Genomic DNA, 24,648 nt, shown 5'->3' on the forward strand with positions numbered 1-24,648 from the left:
GTCCACGTTCATAAGACTATTAGGAAAAAAAATTTTTTTTCTTTACAAAAGATACAAAATAAAAAATAAAAATCCGAGTAACCGATATGATTGTTTATGATTTTCGGAAATTAAAAAATTTTATTGTAAATTTAAAAATTAAAAAAAAAATTTTAGAACGTACTTGGTGTGCGTCATTGTGTATTTCAATTTTTTTAAAGTCCTAGTAAATAGATTTTACGAATTTCATTAAAAGTAAAATATTTTGTAACCGCGCACACTAAATACGTTCTAAAATTTTTTTTTAATTTTTAAATTTACAATAAAATTTTTTTTAATTTCCGAAAATCATAAACAATCATATCGGTTACTCGGATTTTTTTATTTTTTTATTTTGTATCTTTTTGTAAAGAAAAAAAAAATTTTTTTTTCCTAATAGTCTTATGAACGTGGACTTGGCGCGACTTTTTTACAGTGAAACTGTTTTTGTTCGGATATTATAGACATCAATCAAAAATAAAACTGCTCCGGAATTAGCAATATCTTCAAAACCAAGCATCATTTTGAACAATAATAATCAAGTCTACTATGAATTAATATTAAGTTGTTTAATGAGATATGGAATATTATTTTATATTGTAAAATTTCAATATTTTAAACAATTTTTCGTAGTCCAAAAACGTTTTTGTATGTATAAAAAAAATTAACTTGAATCAAGAAAATAATTTTGAAGAACTTTATCATATTGATTTGAGTAGAAGAATTCTTAAACCAAAAAATTTTTCATTTACACTCTTATATCTTATGTTTACATTTTTAAATTACTTTATTTAAATCTAATTATTGATCACTACTCATCATATAATTTATGACAGTATCAATCACGTAAACTATTATCTTAACTTAAAATTCAACTCAAAGTCTTCAATAATTTTTTCTCTCTATTAACACGCATTATTTATTACAAGATAATATTCGTAATAAACATGCGTTGCATGAGTGTTCGATATTGTGAATACGTTGTCGAGTTTTTTTGGGTTAAGTTAAATGTGTCAATAGATTTTGACAGCCGGCACAGAAAATAACACTATATTACATCTGACCGGCAGAAAAATCAGCAATTGTCATTGGTCTCCAAATTTTTTAAGCTGGATGACAATTTAGCTCTTTCTTCTCTAAAAATAGGGAAGAAAATCGAAGTTTCGGCACCAGTATGATAAAAAAACAGTGTACGTGCCAGCGAGAAAAGTAAGATATCCCAATCCGCGTGTTCGTCACCCTCGCTTTCGGCTCGGGGAACAATTTTACACCTGGGTTGGAATGTCCTACTTTTCTTCCTCGGTGCGTAATATTAGTACATTTCTCACCTAAGACAGGAAAATAAGAAATGTCTCAGATCACATGTAATTGTTGACCGAGGCGAAGTCGAGGTCAACAAACATGTGATCTGATGCTTTCTTATTTTCCTGCCCTAGGTAAGAAATGTATTATTTTCGTTCTGTGGCGGACGTATGCGGGTTTTTACGTGCAGGGGATACTCAATTTATAAATAAATAGCGAAATAGCGTACGACGCCATAACCTTCTAATCCTCTAAATAAAAATTCATGAAAGTCTTGAAGTTAGTCTGAGGTGCGCTTTTTAATTAAAATGACAGTAAGCTAAAACGTAAGCTATTCGGCTGTAAGCCCAGCAGATACTGGCGCGTACGCGTATTATTCACAGATTGAGTGTCGTCTGCGCGTAAAAACCCCCATACGTCCGCCTAGGATGAAAACTATTATAATGGTCTAGGGACTTTCTTTTCTCTTTAAATTGTCTAATTCTATAAATAACTTATAATAATGTGATTACAAATTTAATTTTAGTACACCTCATAACGCGAAGCGTTTGAGCTTGCGCTTTACTTTCAATTAACGAAAATCGAGCCATTCTTTAAAATTAGAATTAAAATCGTCTAAAAACAGTACTTCAATTTTTGTTGCAGGATTACAGTTCTTGGGGTTCTATTGGGAATAATTCCTTGGGATCGAAGCATTACTTGCACTCTACTATTATGGAATTATATCCTTGGTTACCTCATCATATTTATTATAAGTTTGGGCGTCGAATTAGCTATATGTATTTTATCCAGCCGAGGAAGTATTCTTGACACTGCAGTTCGCGCTCCAATCAAGCATTTTATTTATAGTAAACTTTGTAAGTATTAGTTGCCTCATCTTTATGAAATCAGCAGATTACTTATAAATAAAATATTTCTAAATAATCAAATATAACAAATGATACCTAATTGTTAATATATCATTGAAATTTTCTTTTTTTATTACTTGACATATCATGTGCACCATGCAGGCCTTCATTATTTCAAAAGTTCCGCCATAAACAGCAACCGAATAGAAAGATTACAGAAATGACTTCGACTCCTGCCAAATAATTTTTTAGAAAAGGATTAACATTTTTTTAATTGAAATCAATGAAACATTAGTTATTAATTAATTTTTTTGAAAAATTAATAATTAAGGACAATAATTCTCTTGAAAATTCAGTAATTAATAAAAAATGGTAAAAATTTGTAGTTAAAAATAAAATTGTTAGTAAAATAGAAAAAAAATGAGCAATTAATAGTGATATCATTTAACAAAAACACTATTTTTGCCGATCACTGTGAATAATATACATGTATATTACAATACACAATTGAAAAAATACTCGCCAAAGGGTAAAAATCAATCGAATTTTATACATATAAACCTTAAAAAAACGCTTGATGTAGAGTGAATAAAAAAAAAGTAATGAAAGAAAGAAAGGTGAGAAAAAGCTGATAAAAAAGTAGTGATAATTTACGACGGATGTTAATTAATAGTGAAAGTGAATAGAAAACGGTCAGATCGATTTTGAGTAAAAAGGTGAGTCAAACAAGGATTTGAATCCGATATTGTTTGCACCGTTTATCGCGGATATGAAATAGGAAATGAAGATAGAACTAGCATGAGTAACAAGAATAGGAAATTAAAGAATATGGAAATTGGCTTATATAGATAATGTGGTGATGCTGGTCGATAATGAGCGAATAATGAATATGTTGTTAATAAAAATAATAAAGTCGAAAATTTCAGTGTTTGAAAAAAGAGGAACAGAAAAAATAAAAAAGGTCTGTCATTACGGAGAATAGAAAAAAGTTCAAATATACGTTTTGAGATTGTGATTAAAAAAAAAAAAAAAAAAAAAAAAATCAAAACAACTACGAAAGTGCAGGTTAAAGAAAAAATTTAAATATTCAAAAAAAGCTTTATAAATGCAATAATATTGATTTCATCAACGTCAATATGAAAGTTTCGGGACACCATTCTTCTAGTTAGTTTTTTAGAAAATTCATTATAACTAATCGTGCTACTCAAATATTGTTATTAAAAGAAGGATTTAGATTTTATTAATTTTAAAAACGAATTATAAGAATAAACATTAATTTAATCTCATTAAATTGATTTTAGTTATGCACTAAACTCAATTATGTCAACTAATTTAAAAATATTTTTACATTAATGCCTTTCTTAAAAGTCAATAGAATCTTTTATCAGTGTTTAAAAAACACATTTTTATTTATATTAAACTTTTTTTTGAAAAAAATTTTGTTAGATCTACATAAGTCTAATTTGATCTGATCAGGTCTACACAGATTTGAAGCTTGAAGAAAAATATGAGTTAGTTTAGATTCAAATAGGCTGAACTATATTCAGACAAATCATCGCATTTGAGCTTAGAAGATCTAAAATCTTAGTAGATTTTTCAAATGATCAAATTAAATTTACATATTAGGCTAATAAGATTCTTTGAGTCACTTTTTATTTATTTTAAAAAAAAAAAATTCTTTGAAACTTTACTTCCAGGTCTTTTGCTTATCGAAACAGGATGGCTGTGTGCTGGTAGTACATGGCTAGTTTATTACTATAAAAATTGTTCTGCGGTTAGTGAAGCAAAAGATGTTACGTTGGGTAAGCCGAAGTTAATATATTGATTTTATATTTTCCATAATTGCAAGTGATTCTTATTTTCATGCTTGTATATACTCTACTAATTTTAATGCTTTCGTAAAAACTCTATTAAAATTCGGAGTTTTGATTTTCTTTAAACGTATTTTCTCATTAATATATCCAAAGACCGATAAAAAATCAATTCTCCAAATTCAGACCTACTCTGATAGAAAAATTAATTTAATTCAAGAGGAAAAATCTTTAGCCAAGAAAACAATTTTGAAGAATTTTTTGTCTTGAATCAAACAGAAAAATTTTTGAACTGAAATTTTTTTGGTTTAAGTAAATTTCTCCAAAATAATCTTCGTGGTTCAAGATTTTTTTTCTACCAGTGTAATAATTTCCTAATAGTTTCCAAACTTTTGATCTACTTACAATTTTTATGGCAGAAAGTTAACAAATTTATAAATTTTATAAGTAAAATATTCAAGTTTTGTTGATTCTATTCCATAGGTCTTGTTATATGTAACTGGTGTACTTTAGCATTGGTGACCATTACTGTTTGGTGTACTTATGATACAGCTGGAAGGTCGTGGGTAAAGATGAAGAAATATCAACGTAGCATGAGAGAAGCTGAATCTCGAACTGGTAGAATGCATTATAAACGCAGTGGTAGTCGTAATAGAAACTGGCGACAAAGGTACTATCTAAATATTAAATATTGAATATTTCTTAATTAAATTAATAATATATTTATATTTTTATAAATTTTTTAATCATAGAAAAGTTATTCGTGCTTACCAAGATAGTTGGGATAACAGATGTAGATTGCTCTTTTGCTGTATGCGTAACTCTGACAGAAATCAGGTAATGATTAATCTAAATTATTATTCTATTATGAATTTATGGTAATTATCAATTGATAGTTTTATGAATTTTATATGAATAACATGAAAATTTATGTTTCAGAATTCTTTCACAGATATTGCAAGACTTCTGAGTGATTTTTTCCGTGATCTAGATGTTGTTCCGTCGGATGTAGTAGCTGGACTCGTATTGCTCCGAAAATTCCAAAAAGTTGAAAGAGAGTTAATAATAAAACAGCGTAAAAATGATACATATGAATTTCTTTCTGGTGTTCCGATAACACCAAGAACAAAATTTTTATCACTAACTGAGGATGGAGATATGTTACATTTTCAAAATACAATTCATTACATGCATTTTGCCTTAGCAGCCTACGGTTGGCCATTATTTTTAATAAATCATACTACAGGTCTTTGCCAGTTGTGTACTAGGTAGGTGTATTTTTTATTTAGAAATTATTTTCGAATAAGATGACAAAAAATTCAAAATTATTTGTTAATTTTTCTATAGAATAAGGTGTGAATGCTTTCCATGTGTAAAAAATGATGATGATGCCATTGTTATTGATGATAATTGTTGTCAGTGTAATTATGCGGCACTTCGACGAATGGTTGATGTTGGCGAAGTTGATGTTATTTATGCAACTTTTCATGTAGATATTGGAGAAACTCCGTTTTTTGTTGCATTAGATTACACACAACGAAAGGTTTGTTTTCGAGCAAAAAAGAAAAAAAAAGGTTCATTGTATTGATAAATATTATTACAGCTTGTTATTAGTATTCGTGGAACACTCAGTATGAAGGATGTTTTGACAGATTTAAATGCAGAAGCTGAAGTTTTACCACTAACACCACCACGAGAAGACTGGCTTGGACATAAAGGCATGGTTCAAGCTGCTGAATATATACGAAGAAAAATAACTAAAGAAGGCATTATTACGAAAGCTTTAAACAAAGTAAATAAATTATTTTTCTCTTCATCGTTTTCTTTTAGTTTTCGTTAATATGTTTAATAAGTGTGTTATCATTTCAAAGCCTAAATTTTGTAACTTAAAACAACAAATCAATTCTAGAATCCGGAGAGAGGTACCGATCAATTTGGATTGACATTGGTTGGCCATTCATTGGGTGCTGGGACTGCAGCAATTCTTGCAATACTTCTCCGACAAGAATACCCAGACCTGATATGTTTTTCTTATGCTCCACCGGGAGGTCTTTTAAGTATGCCAGCACAGCAATATACCCAAGAGTTTATTACCTCAGTTGTTGTTGGAAAAGACGTAGTCCCAAGAATAGGTCTACGGCAAATGGAGAGCCTACGTGCAGATTTAATAAATGCTATTAAAAGAAGTGTAGATCCAAAGGTAATAACTAAAAATAATTAATATTTATGGGTTGTTTGTTTTATCGCTGAATTCTCTCATTTAGTGGAAGACTATTGCGTGCTCCGTGATGTGTTGTGGATGTGGATCGGTACCAACGTCTGCAGCAAACTTGGAAGCTGGTGGAAGCATTGCTGAATATCAGAGAGACAAAGACCAAGCCAGAGCACAGACAATTGTTCCAAGTGATTCCAGTATTGCTCTTACGCTTCACACTCCACTTTATCCACCTGGTAAAATCATTCATGTAGTTCGACATCATCCAAACAAGGGAGAGTAAGTAATTTAATTTATTGTAAACTATATTAATTATAATATGTGATTACTAAAATTCTTGAAACAAAAATCTGAATTGACTAAAAAATAAATTTTTATTTTTGTTTACAGAGAAAAATATGATTCTCGGTGGAGGTACGTGTATATGTTTACTTTCAATTTTTTAGATTTGTCAATATTTAATTAATCGATGTGTTTCATTATAAAATGTATGCGCTATTGGAATTAACAGACATTTTCACATTTAAATTGATTTTTAGAATAAAATAATGTCCAAGTTTAGTAATATAATAGGGTTTTTATCTATTTAAAATTTTGACAATAAGAATTTTCAAGCTATTCTTTTTTTACCCTAAAAATTTTGAAAAAAAATTTTTTTTTAAGTTTCTTAAATAGTCTAAAATAAATTTCTGCATAGTTTAGCGCTGTTTCAAAATTTCAAAAACGTCCAACTTTTTCAAAAATTTAAAGGAATTTTGTAATTATGTGTATTAAATTCAGAGTGTTTAAAAAATGTTATCAAAACGATTCTTTAGTAATAGATTTTTTCAAGGTTTAACCTTCATCCATTTTGGAATTATTTATTTTTATTTTTCTTTTTCTAAAAAGATACACAGAAAACATATAAAATTGTATTAATGAAAATTGTAAAATTCTCTTATTTACATTGAGTACAATCAAAACAAAAAATTCGTTGCAGTTAAGTTTCAGGAAACTTAGATTTTCCGTAAGTATTCCGTTTTGCAGAAAAATTAATTTTAGAATCTTGTAACTTAACAATAGATGGTCATGAAGTAATAAAAAAAAAAGTATATTTTATATAAAAAAATTTCCGATATTTTTCAGACTTTTTTAAGCTTGTAAACTGTTTCATTTTTAATTCAAAATGTATTATTTAATTTTATAATATACACTTATTAAAATTTTTAAAAACTATTGAATAACGATTGTTATCAACGTATATAATCGAATATTGACAGAAAATTATATATTTCTGTTAAATCAAAATAACAACAAAAAAAAACATTTTTTTATTTAAAAATTTTTTTTTAGTATTAAATTAAAGAAAAAAAAAATGCGAATTTTTTTTCAATTGCAGACAATTATTACAAAAAGGAGAACCTGTGTATCAAGCTTTGTGGGCAGAACCAGGTGATTTCGATGAAGTTCTCATTAGCCCTGTAATGATACAGGATCACATGCCAGACAACATGCTCGAAGCGCTCAATAAGGTAAGTCCTCAATTAATAGCGAATTCCGAAAAAAATCTAAAAAGTAAAAGAACACAAGAAAGTCGTGGTTTTCTTTCAATCAATAGTGACTATGAAACTCTTGAGGACATACCTATCGATTCAGATAATAGTTTTCAACAAAGATTAACAAATCAAAACATTCGATACATAGATTGTTCAAACGATGCAGTAAATTCAACTGCTTTTGATAACGATGCAGTCATTGTAGATGTTGAAGTTTATGGAAAATATAAGCAATTACCATCTTAATATATAGAAAATACTCCTTTTTTTTAAAATATTACTTTGATTGAAAAAAAAATTTTCCTTGAATGAAATAACTTTTTCGAATTTAAAAAATTATTTATGTCGTCATTCTAAGTCGTTTATAAGTAGAATGTGGATGTGTACACTTTGATAATGAATTCCTAGATTTTTATTTATGAAAATTTATAGTTCAAGCAAATAATACTATTTTCAATTAATTAATTATTATTCTTGAATCACAAAATAGCTCATTTGCTTCTGATATTAAGTCATTCTTAATTCAATAAATACTCTCAATTCGAATATTAAAAAGATATTTTTTGAATGAAATTAGTGAGTCATTTTCTTCAGTCATTTTTCTTCTGCCAAAAATAAATTCTTGTATCAATACTAGGAACAGCTACCTTTTTTTGAATTACTTTAATTGCTAAATATTTAAATTATACTATTTTTATCTACCTTATTGGTATTTTTATTTATTTATTTATTTTTTCCTGATAAAATAATTTTGTAAGACAACTGGTTTATCTTCCGAAAACTTTTTTATCTTGTGGTGACAGTTAGAAATCGAATATATTGTTTTGAACTTTATTATTTTCGAATAAACATGTAGCAATATTTGGATGAAAAGAAAGTTAAAGTCTCTCATATTAAGCTCAAAAACAATATTTTGAAATGTGGTATTTTATTAGTTATAGTGGAAATATATGTGTACATTTATAAGTTTAACTGATTATTTTTTGATGATGCCGCATGTATTCTTATCATCAGCACCGCATGGAGTATCGTATATTTAAACCTTTTGAATCAATTTCATTGTCAAATTATTTATACAAATATAGTATGAATTATTACAATGCCGAATATATTCTCATACCATTGATATTTTTATTTAGCTATTTAATTTTGATAATCAATCCGCTCAATCAAGAATGTATATTTTTAAGTTTTATAAAATTATTATAATTATTTTAATAGTGCATTGTTTTTTATTTGTAGTAATTAGAGTTGTGGAATGTTTATAATTTTGTATAATTATGTAAAAGTTGACAGAAAAATAGAATTAAGACAAAGCAGAAATTCGAGTTGTAATTACGTATTTAATGTTTATTGAATTCGAAATCCCCTAATCCAACATTCCTATTCTCACTCAATCAAGTTTTAAAAGAATTTCATAACATATTTCATCTTTCTTTTATTTAATAACTGTTCATACAGATATTTTTACTAAATAAACTTTTTAAAACAGTTGTAGAAAAACTTTATATTTTGTCACAGAGAACATCAGCTTTTATTTCGCACAGACCGAAAAGTTATATTAAACCAAAAATATATTGTTTTATAAAAATTTTCGAAAATTATTATCATTATTTTTTGTTGGAAAATGTTTTATTTTTATAACGGTTGTATATTATCATCAGGCTGGTAAGTAGGTATTCCCTGATTAAACAACTGAATTCGATCGAATTAAACAGAATTAAATTTTTAATTCTTTTGAATTCAGTTAAATTCTGTTAATTCGGTACCTAACTTTAAAATGAATTCTGTTTAATTCGGCTGGTGAGCCAGAATTTAGCCGAATTAAAACAAATTCAAAATTATTAATTCGGTTCAATTCTGTTGAATTCGGAAATAATCTTCGAATTTCTGGCTCTGACTCCGAATTAGACCGAATTAAAACAAATTCAAAATTATTAATTCAGTTAAATTCTGTTAAATTCGGAAATAATCCTCGAATTTCTCGCTCTGACTCCGAATTAGATCGAATTAAAAAAAATTCAAAATTATTAATTCGGTTCAATTTTGTCAAATTCGGAAATAATCCTCGAATTTCTCGCTCTGACTCCGAATTAAACCGAATTAAAACAAATTCAAAATTTTCAATTCAGTTCAATTCAGTTAAATTTGGAAATAATCCTTGAATTTCTGGCTCTGACTCTGAATTAGACCGAATTCAAACAAATTCAAAATTTTCAATTCGGTTCAATTCTGTTAAATTAGGAGATAATCCTCGAATTTCTCGCTCTGACTCCGAATTAGACTGAATTAAAACAAATTCAAAATCTTTAAGTCAGTTCGATTCTGTTGAATTCTGCAATAATTCTGGAATCTCTGGTTTTGACTCCGAGTTAGACTAAATTAAAACAAATTCAAAATTTTCAATTTGGTTCAATTCTTTCGAATTCGGAAATGATCCGCGAATTTCTGACTCCGACTCCGACTGTGACTGAATTAAAATAAATTTTAAATGTTCAATTTCGTTGAATTCTATTTAATTCGGAAATAATCCTCGGATTTTTGGCTCTGACTCGGAATTTAACTGAATTAAAACAAATTAAAAATTTTGTTGAAATCTGAATATTTTTGTATTAATTAAGGAAGTTCGAGCGTAACTAATGAGTCAAAATAATGTTAAAATTTTTTTTTAATTTTAGTCTTCCCAATATTCGTCAAAATTCTTTATTTTAATTTAAAATAATTTAAACAATTTAATAATTGATGATTTTTACTTATTTAATAAAGTAAAGTAATAAAATGACTTTCGTATTTATTACTTGCCGGAATAAATAAACAAATTTGGCAATAGCGCGCTTGATTATACTCATAACAGAGACGTGGATGAGTGTGTGAGTTAAACATCTCTGTAACTATACTTCTATCCTTTTCTTTTTTTCAGCTGTTGACGCGATGTTGTCAAATCTTTATTCGAATAAATAGCTGACGGTAAACGAGTTACAAACATAAAATTTGACTTTAAATATTTCAAAAATTATATCGGTAATCTATTATTATTAAATTGTTTTTATATTTTGCAATAATCCAAGTTTCTTGTGTATAGTTTTTTATCCGTTAAAATTGGGAGGTTAATATTGAAAAAAATAATTAAAGTCTCGACAAAAGTTTGTCCGCCATAAAAGCTCGTCTATAAGGAGATAAAATATGTGATTTTTAAAATTTAATATCTAAGTAACTAAGCGGTGAATCATTTTAAACTTTTGGGATTAGATAAATGACGTATTTATTTATACGTATACTTAATTTCAAAGCTCAAAGTTGGAAATTATTTTTTATGTTAGATTCGCTTGAACTTCCTTAACAGCCGAGACCAGTGATTGCAGTTTCAATCGGCTTAGCGAAGCGAATGGAAATTTTGAAAAAACGTTTTTAGAGATAATAGATAATTTAATAAACTATTTCACCACAAAGCGTTTTTTTCAAAAATTTTATTCGTTTCGTGAAACCAATCGAAACTGCAATTGCTCTGCTGTTGGGAGTGCAACAGAGATAGTTCCGTTGAACTCCGTGAGAGCAAACCGAGAAAAAGATGGTCTCGCCTGTTAAGTAAATAGTACTCTGAAATGAATAAAACTGTTTACTTAGATTATAAAATAAAATTTTCTACAGTAAGTAATTATAATTTCGTACGAAGAATAAATATTCATTAACGAAAGAATTTTTTTTCTCAATTCAAAATTTTCATATCCGAGAAATTTTTCTACTTGGCTCTAGAATATTTTGAACTCCCTTCCCGGCCATAATAGTATATTACACACTTAGAGAAGTAAAGTAAGAAATGTCTTAGATCACATTTAAAATTGTTGGCCGAGGCGAAGCCGAGGTTAACAAACATGTAATCTGAGGCTTTCTTATTTACTTCTCGTGGGGTGTATCCTATTTTTTTTGCTCGACAGCAAGATATTTATTATCACTAGAATTTATTCATTAAAACAAGACTTTGGTAAGGAAAAATCGAAAATTGATAACAATATTTCTCATTTGGATGAAAAATCCTTTCATAGATATTATTTTAATCATAGTTTTAGGATTTAATAACAATGAAATTGCGATAGTAAAAGATTTAAGACGATTCAAAATATAAAAAATTAAATTTCAAAGAACTCAGTAGTATTTAATTTATATTATGTTACAATTTTCAGATTTATTTTCCATACTTGAACAGAATTGAAAATTTCAATTTTTTTTTTAATTTTCGCTCTGCCAAATTCCGTAGAATTGAACAGAATTAAAATTTTTAATTGTTTTGAATTCTGTCTTACCGAATTTAACAAAATATAACAGAATTGCGATTTTCAATTCAGTTGGATTTTGTTTTGCAGAATTCAACAGAATTGAGCAGAATTAAAATTTTTAATTCTTTTAAATACTATTTTGATGAATTTAACAAGAATATAACAGAATTGATATTTTTAATTCAGTTGAATTCTGTTCTGCAAAATTCAACAGAATTGAGCAGAATTGAATTTGTTAATTCTTTCGAATTCTTTTTTACCGAATTTAACAGAATATAACAGAATTGATATTATTAATTTAGTTGAATTCTGTTTTGCAGAATTGAACAGAATTAAAATTTTTAATTCTTTTGAATTCGGTTTTACCGAATTTAACAGAATATAACAGAATTAAAATTTTTAATTCGGCCGAATTCAGTTGTTTATCAGGGTTATCCTTCATTTTATTTGTCGATTTGTAGCGGTGGTGGGCTAATTTTTTAATACTATCTGAGGATAAACTTTATTTACAAATCGTTGCCGACATGTTATCTATTCTTTTAAAATATCATACACTCCTCAAAAAATTAAGAGAGTGAGAAAATTTTCAAATTTTACGGTAATTGTTGACAGAATGTACACTTCTCACAAAAATTAAGGGAGCAGAAAAAAAATCTAAATTTTTGGGGGATTTTCAACAGGCTGTAACTTATACAAAAATGGTCGTACAGCAAAAAAAAAAAGCAAATTGTAGCTCTAAGTGTTTAGTTTTCGGATCTGAGTTTGAAAATTTTTTTTTGAAAATATTTTTCGAGTAATCATAAGAAAACCACCAAAAAAAAAATTTTCGAAATTTTTTTGGTTTTTTTTTTTAATCTACGGACGTGGAAAAAATTTTTTCGACTCAATCTCCATATGGACCGGATAGCTTGTTTATTCAGCTTTAATTTCGTTTTTTTAAAATCTCGATACGAACATTTCTCGCTGAGATATCGATGTTTGAATGGAAAAAGATCATTTTGTCTTTGATTATTAATATCTCAGCAACCAATGATCGCACAGAAATTTTGAGGTTGGTTTTAAAAACTTGAACAAATTCTCTACAAGGATTGGCAATTGAATTTTGAAAAAAAAAATTTTTTTTCAATTATTACATGAATTTGAAAAAGCATCCAAAGAAGGGCTTTTTGTCGTTTTTTGGAAAATCAAGCGCCCAATCAAAAATATTGCGGAAACCACTAACGTTAAGTGTGCCTTTTACTGTTCAATATACCCACAAAAACCCTACAAAGTTTCAATTCAATCCAGCCAACCGTTTTTTTTCCCACTTGATCGAATTTTTGAAAAAATTAAAGGAGCAAGAATTTCGCTCTGAAAATGTCATAATTTTTATCAAAAATGAAAAAAATTTTTTTTTTCATTTTTCTCTCAATTCTGTATTAGTGACTTGAAAAATTTAAGGAAAAAAAAAAAAAATCGAAAATTTTTGAGGAAAAAATAAAAAATTTTTTTTAATTTTTTTCAATTGGCTAAAAACTTCAAAAAATTAAAAAAAAAATTACCGCCGGCATTAGCGCTACCCAAAGCGTACCACGTGGAGGTTGCACGGCGGATTTACGCTTTTGTGCTTGCGCACGTGTATGTGTGTGGTTTTATCAGAGATTGAGACCCTGTGGTTCGTCACTTCCACAGTATTTTGTGACTCCAAACTCACTCTCCGAAGATGTGTGTGTTGTTTTTTTTTTTTTTTTTTTTTTTTTAGGGGAGGGAATCCTTTTTACGGATTCTAGGCATAGCTGTTTGGCCTGGATATGTGGCGACTCGACGCAGCGTCATACTAAAACTCGACACTAACGCCCCTACCCACTAAACCCTAAACCCCTTTTCCTTCTTTCCTCTAATCCCTCATGGAAACCGCCGTCAGGCATTACTTCGTGAAGGGAGGATCTAGCTACTGCTCTTCCTTCTGGTGGCCAAGGTGTTAACTACCTTCCTTCTATCTTCTGCTATTTGCTCTTTTTCTTTCGGTGGAACGCAAGTCTTTAAGGACTTCTGTTGCAAACGTGTTGGTAGCGTTCCAGGCAGCTTCTGATGACAACATTGCTTCTACTAGTGAATCTGGTTGCATTCTCTGGTTCAGGATCCTCTCCAGTTCTTCACGCTGTGGATCGAAACGAGGACATGCAAAGAAGACGTGCTCCGCGTCTTCAGCAGCTCCTGGGCAGGACGGGCACTCCGAAGAGTCATCGTGCTTAAAGCGGTGTAGATACTCTCGAAAACACCCATGTCCCGACAACATCTGCGTAAGATAGTAATTGACCTCACCGTGATTCCGGTTAAGCCAAATGTCGATCCGAGGTATGAGACAGTGCGTCCACCTACCCTTCTCTGCAGCATCCCATTGTAGTTGCCATCGGCCTATGCTCTTCTGCCGTTCTTCAATTCTAAGTTCTTCAGGGCTCAGTGCAGTTGACCTTTTTCGTTGGTAAAGGGTCCGCCTTTCCTCTGCTAGAACTCTAAGAGGTAGGGTTCCAGCAATGACGCACACTGCTTCTTCTGATATAGTGCGAAAGGCACTAGCTACTCGTAGGGCACTCAGTCGATATACTGGTCCAGCCTTTCTCCATGATTCTTGCGTCTTTAATGCGTCGGCCCAAATGGATATTCCGTAAGTGAGCACCGATATGACTACTGATGACAATAATAGCCTCCTGCTCTGTTTTGGGCCTCCGACGTTCGGCATCAGTCGTGCGAGACTAGCCCTCACTACTGACGCTTTGGCACTGATATGTTCCACTTGCTGCTTGAAGTTGAGTCGGGCATCAAGCATCACTCCCAAATATCGGATATAAGGTTGTGATGTGATTTCTTGTTCGCCGACTTTCAGCTTAATGATCTCTACCACTTTTCTGCTGGTAATAAGCACTGCCTCAGTCTTGTTTTGCGCCAGTTGCAGGTTCACTGCGTCCATCCACCGGTCAACGCGCTCAAAAGTGAGATCGAACATATGGTTTATCTCGTCAAGGTGTTTGGCAACAATCACTACGGCTACGTCATCTGCATATGCTACGAGTTTGACGTTTCTTGGCAGAGTTAGTCTTAATAGACCGTCATACATAATATTCCACATGAGCGGGCCTAGGACTGAACCTTGTGGTACACCTTCAGTAATATCATACTCCCTCGGACCGTTCTTTGTGTCATACTTCAAGACCCTATTTTCAAAGTAGCTTGTTACGATCTTAAGAAGGTATTCTGGTACATTCTTCTCTTGGAGGGCCTGCATGATGCATTCCCAATTGGCGGAGTTGAATGCGTTTCTGATGTCTAGGGTCGCCACCAGGCAATACTCTTTCGTTCCACCCTTCCATCTGGTTCCTGCGATTGCTTCCTTGGCCGTATCAACAACCAGTTTGATTGCGTCCAGGGTTGATCGTCCTTTCCGGAATCCATACTGATTGTCTGCCAGGAGTGGGTCGACTACTGCTTCAATTCTCTGGTGAATTATGCGTTCAAATATCTTACCCGCTGTATCTAGCATGCAAAGTGGGCGGTAAGATGACGGTTCATCCGGTGGTTTCTTCCCTTTAGGTAACAGTACCAATCGTTGCTGTTTCCACTTATGCGGGAAAGTCCCCTCCTTAAGGCATGAATTATAAACGTCTAGGAATAATGTTGGAGCTGCCTTTATGATGGTTTTCAAGGCTATATTAGGGATTCCGTCCAATCCCGGCGCTTTATTATTCCCTACACGGTTACAGGCCTCCAGCAGTTCTTCTTCAGTGACAGGTGGAGTGTCATCCAGTTCGCCTGGCGCGAACTGGTAATCGAAGTTGCGTTGCTGTGGGAATAGTGCAGTAACGATTTTCTGGAGAAGTTGAGGACACGTAGGTGATGGCATTTGTTGTTTTTTTAGGTGGGTCATAACCACCTTATAAGGCCTACCCCACACGTCTTTATCCACCTCGTTGATGAGCTCTTTCCAGCATTGTCTCTTACTATCCTTGATAGCTTTGTTCAACGATCGACGGGCTTTTTTGTATTCTGCGACCAGCTCCGCAGAATTAGGTCGTCGATAGCCACGCTGGGATATTCTTCTTTTCTTTAGACACTCTTTCCGAAGAACACTGATGTGGTCGTTCCACCAGTGCACTGCCGGGCGTTGGCTTATGCTGTGTTTCTGGACCATACTGGCGTCACAGGCCTGGACAACTCTTTTCATCAGGTCCTTGGTCATTTCTTCTGCGGATCCAGTAGTAATCGGTTCACTATTAAGGGCTATTACCAATGTGCTTGTGTCAAAAGGCTTCACTTTCCATCCAATGGTATTGAATGACTTGATTGGTCTTCTTGTATTCCGGTCATGTGATATTTCCCAGAGAATTGCCTTGTGGTCACTGGCTGTGTAGATATCCATCACCTTCCAGTCGTATTTCCCACTGATGAGGCTGCTGCTGACGAAAGTGAGATCTACGATAGAGCTTGCTTCTCCTTTAGTATAGGTTGGCGTATCACCACTGTTGAGCTGGACTACATCTAGTGTAGAGAAAGCTTCTAGGAGTGCTTTTCCTCGCGCATTTGTCTGCTTGCTGCCCCAGTCTACTGCCCAGGAGTTGAAGTCACCGGCAATCGCGACCGGATAGTGCTGCTTGACGTCCTCGGTCAGTTTGTCCAAGAATTCAGTGAATTCAACAATGGATAGGCTAGGTGGTGCATAACAGCTGTAGAAACGGATGCCGTTAACTGTTGCTGCTACAAAGCCGGCATTATCATTGTTAACTACACTCTGGAAGGGATGCTTACCACAAGACCAGATGACAGCCTTGGTGGTGCTGTCAGATTCCCAAGGCTGGGTATTCAGGTATCTGTATGGCTCTGCTATCATTACTAAGTCTAACTCTAGTTCTCTTGCTGTTTGCATAAGCAGATCATGTGCAGCTTCGCAATGGTTTAGGTTTAGCTGCAATATCTTCATGTCTGTTTGTTTGTTATCTTCTGGAGTGCCTCTTTAAATACTGGGCACCTGGATGCGCCGGCATGATGAGCCGAGTTCTCCGCACTTTGATCCGCGCATAATACACATTTCGCTGGGTTTTTGCATTCAGCAATCTTGTGTCCCTCTTGTCCGCACCTAATACATAGCTTAGACCGATCCACATTGCTCTTGCACTGGGATCCAAGCTGTCCAAAGTGCCAGCACTTGAAACATTGGATTGGTCTCCTCGTAGCTCGGATTCGGCAGTTGGCCCAGCCGATCCGGACTTTACCGCTTCCTGTCAATATCTTCCGCGCTGCAGCTGCTGATAGTGTCACAACAGCTGTCTGAGTACCTCTGTAGGCCTTATGAATCTTAATTGTCCCTAGTGGTATCTCGCAGGTTTCTCCGATTTCCGTTTGCAAGGCAGCCTGAATATCCTCCTTGGTTGTGGTACCGTCAAGATCTCGGATTTCGACGTCTTCCTGTGGTCCTTTGCAGATTACCTTTGCGTCTTCTTGGAGGATGTCCGCGATGGTCTTCTGTAAGGCTTGGCCTCGGTCAGCGCTCTTCCTCGAGAGCGTAATCAGCAAGCTCCCGGTTCTAGTTCTTTGGATCTTATCCACTGTAGTACGGACCTGTTCGTCAGGGACGTCCTGCTTTATTCGCTTCAGAATTTCAGCATACTTTGCCGTCTCTGCGGGGCGGATGATCAGTGCGTCCGGCCTGATCCGTTTGCGCGGTTCTTTCCGATTAGGCTCTGGCCTGGACTTCTTCGGCGGTTGCTTCTGGAGCTTTTCTACTGCTTGCTCTCTCTTGGACTTCCTTGACTGGACTTTTTGCCATTCATTCACCTCCTTTTTTCCGCCGTTCTGTGTAACTGCGTTTTTCGGGGGACTTGGTTTAAGGTCCTTCTTCTTCTTTGTACGGCTGGTCATTGAGTCTGGGGAATTTCGTTCTTTCCTTTTCCCGGGCCTGATATCAGTTCCAGTTTCCTTTCCGTCTTCAACAACTGACTCGACGTCACCCTCGCCACCTGTGTCCATCTCCTCGACAAACGTGTCGGCTTTTGCTGGTGAAACCGCTGTCACACTCGTCTTCATCACGATATTACCGTGTTGTTGTTGGATCTCCTGCCATTCTTGGTCCAGTTTTTTGAACCTTCTCAGGGCACTGCAGATGTTCGTCGACTTCGACTTGATCTCCTTGTGGACATTTTGCTTGGTTTGGAGAAAGTCCTGCAGTCCACTGACTAGCTTCTCCAGATGTGCCAGCGCATCTGTCCTCTTCATCTTTGCACTAAGTAGCAGTGCGTCTTGCTGGGCATGAGGCCCGTTCTCACTCTTGTTTGTTTCCTGTGCATTACTCATACTTTTTAATTTACCAGCGCATCGTACGGAGTGGAGCGGGTTGCCATAACTAGGAACGGGTGTACCCTCGGAGATAGTACTCCTACCCCAGTTCCCTGAGGCCTAGCCGACACTTAGCCAGTCCCGGAATACACGGACGGACTAGACTCGCTCGGAGCGGTGAAGATTCCGATCTCTAACACTTACTGCGTACTTCCTGATCAAGGCCCGAAGTGGCTGGCTCCTGATCCACTGCTGCAACTTACACCTCGGTAGAGCAAGCTCACATCAGCCGTGGCCTGCATCGTCGGAAACTACGATACAGGTTCCGGTCACTCCCAGTGGGTCACAGCAGAAAACGATCGTCTTGTTAGGTCAGTTAGTGTGACCAACCCATTAAAGGGGAGTTTTGTCCACGGGAGCGTATTTTGTTTGGTTATTTTGCTTGGCTCCTACCCGCTGTACCTCATCAACTAAGAGATTAAGTGTCATCCAAGGACAGCGAGCGTTCTCCCATCCGCTCGGGGAGACGCGCCCGGTAGCAGTATCTCTTCTGCCCCGAGCGAAGATGTGTGTGTGTGTGTGTGTGTGTGTGTGTGTGTGTGTGTGTGTGTGTGTATGTGTGTTGTGCTAATACCGCGTATTGCCACCTCTGCTCCTGATAACAGCCCGCAATCTTTCAGGCATATTCGAAATGCAGTTTCGAATCATTGACTGCGGAATCCGTCGCCAAGTTTCGATTAGCGCCCGCTCTAATGCTGCTAACGTTCGTGAATTGGGATAATTCTGGCGCAATCGGCGCTTCAGGATATCCCAGACGTGCTCGATAGGGTTAAGATCAGGGCTTACCGCTGGATGCCTTAACAACGTTATGTCGTGTCTTTGGAAAAACCGACGGGTGACGTTTGCTGTGTGAGGCCGGGCATTGTCTTGCATAAAAATAAAACCTCTAGTTTGCTGCCGTAGAGGCAAGACAACAGGTCGTAAGATCTGATTAATGTAACGCGTAGCGTTTAGATTTTCGTGGACGATTACCAAAGGAGTTCGTGAAAATCTCGAAACTCCTCCCCAAACCATCACCGACCCTCCGTTGTAAGCAGCTACCGGTCGAGTGAAGTTACGTGAAAAACGCTCTTCCTGACGGCGCCAAACTCGGGGTCTTCGGTCATTTCCACTCATCAGAAAACAAAACATTGTTCCATTGCCTTACGGTCCAATGAACATGTTGACGAGCGTAAGCCAGACGGTTTCGGCGATGTATGGGTGATAACATCGGTACTCGGGCGGCACTTCTTGATCGCACTCCAGTCTCATGGAGACGATTTCGAACCGTTTGAACTGAAATGTTCCGCGGTTGTTGTTGTCATCGTCGTCGTTGTTGTTGCTGTTGTTGTTGTTGTTGTCGACGGTTCGGAAAATTTCGGGCGACAACGTTCGCAGGAACGAAAGGTTCTTGACGAACGTGCCGAACGATCGCTCGGTCATCACGAGGATTTGTTGCGCGACGACGACCTTGGCCAACTCGTCGTTGATAACCACCGGTTTCCAAATACCGATTGTATGCGCGAGATACGACAGATGAACTAACGTCCATACGATCCCCGACTTGTCGGTAATTGTACCCTTCTTCCACTAGAGTCACTATCTGAGCGACTTGTGGCGCGGATAAATGCCGCCTAGGCATTATGAAAAAAAATAAAAAGAAAACTAAAGTTTGCAAAAACTCAGTTAATTTGCTTTTTTAAAAATTAAAAAATACGGTAGTTTTGAGAAAAACTGTTGATTGGCTCGATTACCAAGAAAGCAGGTTAGTTTTAAGAAAAACTGTTTTTTTTTAGACACTGTTGGAATTCGCACGAAAAAATTATTGTCCCAATATTCGTAGAACGAATATTCGACTTGCCTTGGGGGTATCAACTTTTAATTTATTCAATTAATTTGTGACTAGGAAAATTAAAGTGCGGAAGAGTAAAATCGGTGAGAAAGTGAGTCGCTACATTTTTTTTGATTTGGGCCAATTGAAAAAAAATTAAAAATTTTTTTCCTCAAAAATTTTCGATTTTTTTTTTTTTCCTTAAATTTTTCAAGTCACTAATACAGAATTGAGAGAAAAATGAAAAAAAAAATTTTTTTCATTTTTGATAAAAATTATGACATTTTCAGAGCGAAATTCTTGCTCCTTTAATTTTTTCAAAAATTCGATCAAGTGAGAAAAAAAAACGGTTGGCTGGATTGAATTGAAACTTTGTAGGGTTTTTGTGGGTATATTGAACAGTAAAAGGCACACTTAACGTTAGTGGTTTCCGCAATATTTTTGATTGGGCGCTTGATTTTCCAAAAAACGACAAAAAGCCCTTTTTTGGATGCTTTTTCAAATTCATGTAATGATTGAAAAAAAATTTTTTTTTTCAAAATTCAATTGCCAATCCTTGTAGAGAATTTATTCAAGTTTTTAAAACCAACCTCAAAATTTCTGTGCGATCATTGGTTGCTGAGATATTGGTAATCAAAGACAAAATGATCTTTTTCCATTCAAACATCGATATCTCAGCGAGAAATGTTCGTATCGAGATTTTAAAAAAACGAAATTAAAGCTGAATAAACAAGCTATCCGGTCCATATGGAGATTGAGTCGAAAAAATTTTTTCCACGTCCGTAGATTAAAAAAAAAAACCAAAAAAATTTCGAAAATTTTTTTTTTGGTGGTTTTCTTATGATTACTCGAAAAATATTTTCAAAAAAAAATTTTCAAACTCAGATCCGAAAACTAAACACTTAGAGCTACAATTTGCTTTTTTTTTTTGCTGTACGACCATTTTTGTATAAGTTACAGCCTGAAAATCCCCCAAAAATTTGGATTTTTTTTCTGCTCCCTTAATTTTTGTGAGAAGTGTATTTAAGTGAAAAAAAAGGATGTATTGAGATAAAAAGTTTTCAATCTTTTGGTTAAAAACATTCTTGCTAAAAAATAGGCCGATTTTTTTTGTCAAAAAAAAAATTTAGTCTCAAGAAATTCGTTGATTAAAAAATTTCGTTAAAATACCCTGCAAAAAATTACCGAAAAATTTGTAAATTATTTTTGCTCCCTTAGTTTTTATGTGTAATGTAGAAGCCTTTGATACTACGCATTTTTGTAATTTTATCTTTATTTTATATCGTAATTTGCTTGGAAAATAATTTTTTACAGAACTCTTTGGCGACCCATTGCAAAATATTTTTTGGTTGACCAAGTGAGAGATTTGAGTAAACTTGAATCGATAACATGAAAAAAAAAAAAAACGTCTTTTTTTATTATTTTTCTTGAAAACAGAATATTTCGGTTCCCAAACAATAACCTTACAGGATTTTTCATAACAGATTTACATTAAATAAATAATTATTTTCATTTAGCGATGACGCAGTGTTATTAATTAAAAGTTTATAAATACTATTGAAATTAATTAAAGTATACATTTTTTTTACTTATCGATCATGAATTGTATCATTTGTTATATATTGTTTGAAGACATTTTGATTATAATCAAAATGATAATTATTATTACAAAATTGCAGTGCGGAAGCGCTCAAAAATATATGTACGCTTGAGCTCATATCTTCGAGCTCAAAAATCTGAAAGTTTTTTATTAAAAAAATACTTCGGAATTTTTTTAACGGCGATATTTTTGAAATATGTAATTTTAACTTGATGCGGTTCATGTCGTTTGACACAATTTCTCGAGTACAAAAAATGTATAGTAAGTCAAAAATCGATTAATCGAAAAATCTTATTTATATCGAAAAACGTACACAAAAGTTTCTTCTATTTTTTGAATATCTTAGAAATTTCTCAATAAATTGATTCGAAAATCTAATAACATCTAAGTGTTAACCGACTCCTTTAAATGTCGTGTAGTGGGAAGTTTATACGTTAAGCAAAATCAAGTTGCGAATGACGGTGAATAATAGTATGTTAGTTAGCATATAACGTCCTGCATTAACAAAAGCCTTTTCACTCTGTCAGCATCAAAATCATTTCTCTTTTAATTCATGAATCATACTCACTTTATATCATCGATTTTGTAAAATAGGAATAATAACCATTTTCTTCTCGATGCATATATTATTAAATGCATAAACAATAAATAAACAAATTTTCATAAATTGAAATCCCATGTTCAAGATTATTTTTAATGTCAAATGTCAAAAATAATCCTTTACATTCATAAAGTCAAATAGAATAAGTGTCATGAAGAATTTTTCTAATCCGTGAGAAAATAAGCATGTTTCTTTTTGATGTACAAATCAAATTAAGTGCTAATGTCAGGCTTTACATATTAATAGGCGATTCCTTGAGTGCGTTAAATTTGAAAATCTAAAAATTGTACTATTTTTAATGTTTATCCAATTTTAAATAAAAAGTAGAGACTCCTTTTCTTCTTCCAAAAAAATAGTAATTGTTCACTGCACGTTACGTGAATGTACAAAACATATAGGAAACGAAAAATTGATTATTGTTCGTGTTTGAAAAAAAAATCTTTTTTTGATAATTATATAAAAGTGGGGTTTCAAATATTTTTTAAATTTGAAATTGCTATGATCACAAAAGAAATAAGTGCAAATAAAATTTGTTAGCTATTTACGAGATCTATGGATCTTTAAAGTTGTTGAAAAAAAAACCGAAAATTTATTTTTCTTTAAATTTTTTGACAAATATCATTTTTAAATATTTGAAAAAAAAAGATATCGACAACGGGTTCATTAAAAATTGATAAAATGATTTGTGGAAACTGAAAAAAAAAAAGGTTGTAATTCTTGCCATGTCATCTTTAAGAGCCGATTTTGTTAGATTAAGGTGTGACACTGGTTTATATTCCTAGGTAAACAAAATAATGTTGTTACTAATAAAAAGAAACGATCTGAGATAAGTTATAATATGTATATTAACTCAGCCTGACTGACAAGTCTAATAATACACTTGAGGCGAAGCTACTACATAAATACACTTACGTATTTTTTTGTTTTAAATTTTGGCTTTTGATTCATGATTTATACAGTCATAACTTGCTTTCCGACGTCACTTGTGCATGATGCTTCATACTAAAATTTTCAAGTTAGTGGGCCTTTGGAAATATTAAAAACTTTCGAAAAATTTTCCGCTTCCTCATTTGTTTGAATTGGTGTTCATAATTCTATAAAGTTATTTCTACTATAACATTTGTTTAAACATAAATATTTTCCACCTTTTTAAATATAGATTAATGAACAGTTTTTAAATTTAATTTATCTGCAGGTAACATACCTTTGAGTATGATTAAAGAGCTAAAAATTTAATTTTTTTTATGTTTTGCCGATACTGAGAAGTATATGACTTTTATTGGAAAAAAAAAACTCGTTGTTATATTTTATTGGCATAATTCTGACAAAAAATTATAGATTAGTTTGAATTTTGGGATAGTAAAAAAATACCAAAATCTCACAAAAATATTATTGAAAATGAAAATTATTGTTGAGAAAATAGAAAAATTACATTCCAATGAGAAAGTTGAATGTAGAACCATATAAATTACACTAGCGGTTTTATTATCACCGCAAAAATTTGATAAATTAACGGAGTTTCGATAAATAGTATTTACTTAATTTTCAAATAAATGACAAATTTTCATGATAATAATAATATTGAAATATCAATTCAACTGGTTCAACTCAAGTACGACAATAAACTATATTTATTGAACTTATTCAGTTATGTGTTATATGTGATTATATGTTATTAAATATATCGAATTACAAATTATATATTATTTATATTTGATGAAATTTTAGTCATTGAAAAGATATGATATAATATATTGGCACTATCTTAGATGCCGATTGACGTGCTTCACGGATATGTCAACAGGTACTGATATAATCTTTTTAATATAAGATCTCTTGGAGCGAGTCAATGTCAACAACGTTGTTGAAATTAATGGAGTTCTAGAAAATCCTTAGAAATTAAATTGAAATTTCTAATTTTTTCGTCTCAGTTTCTTCTCTCCTTTTTTTTTTCTCAGAAAGCTAGAAAATTTATTTTTTTCGAAATTTATCATCTATTTATTTGGATATTCTTAATTTTTCAACGGCACACACTTTAATTAAAAAATATATTTTTTCCATTAAAGAAAAAAAATTTAACGACTTTTGAAACGATTTTTTGTAATCAATTTTCGATTTAAAAAATATTTGTATTCAAACTTGAAAATAATTATCAAAACTCCAAAAAACAACCTATGCCATAATTGCATAAAAATGTTACCTTTCTGCTGTAGCAAGACGATCGAAACTCCGTGAATACACTATTGACTCTCCGTGTTTCTACCTACT

General features: G+C 32.9%; 1 protein-coding gene across 1 annotated transcript in view; it reads left to right on the forward strand.

The window, feature by feature from the left end:
- The first annotated feature begins 1,628 nt into the window (after positions 1-1,628).
- The window catches only part of LOC123261433 (diacylglycerol lipase-alpha-like), a 36,352-nt gene continuing 13,332 nt past the window's right edge, over positions 1,629-24,648 (forward strand). Inside the window, exons 1-12 of the mRNA XM_044723026.1 lie at positions 1,629-1,634; positions 1,946-2,177; positions 3,866-3,970; positions 4,463-4,649; positions 4,732-4,816; positions 4,919-5,247; positions 5,327-5,522; positions 5,583-5,771; positions 5,889-6,179; positions 6,244-6,473; positions 6,585-6,608; positions 7,573-7,705. Coding sequence (XP_044578961.1) covers positions 1,629-1,634; positions 1,946-2,177; positions 3,866-3,970; positions 4,463-4,649; positions 4,732-4,816; positions 4,919-5,247; positions 5,327-5,522; positions 5,583-5,771; positions 5,889-6,179; positions 6,244-6,473; positions 6,585-6,608; positions 7,573-7,705 — 2,007 coding nt within the window. The remainder of the gene's footprint in view (positions 1,635-1,945; positions 2,178-3,865; positions 3,971-4,462; positions 4,650-4,731; positions 4,817-4,918; positions 5,248-5,326; positions 5,523-5,582; positions 5,772-5,888; positions 6,180-6,243; positions 6,474-6,584; positions 6,609-7,572; positions 7,706-24,648) is intronic.

Source organism: Cotesia glomerata, linkage group LG3, assembly GCF_020080835.1.
Source record: "Cotesia glomerata isolate CgM1 linkage group LG3, MPM_Cglom_v2.3, whole genome shotgun sequence".
NCBI classification, from domain to species: Eukaryota; Metazoa; Arthropoda; class Insecta; order Hymenoptera; family Braconidae; genus Cotesia; species Cotesia glomerata.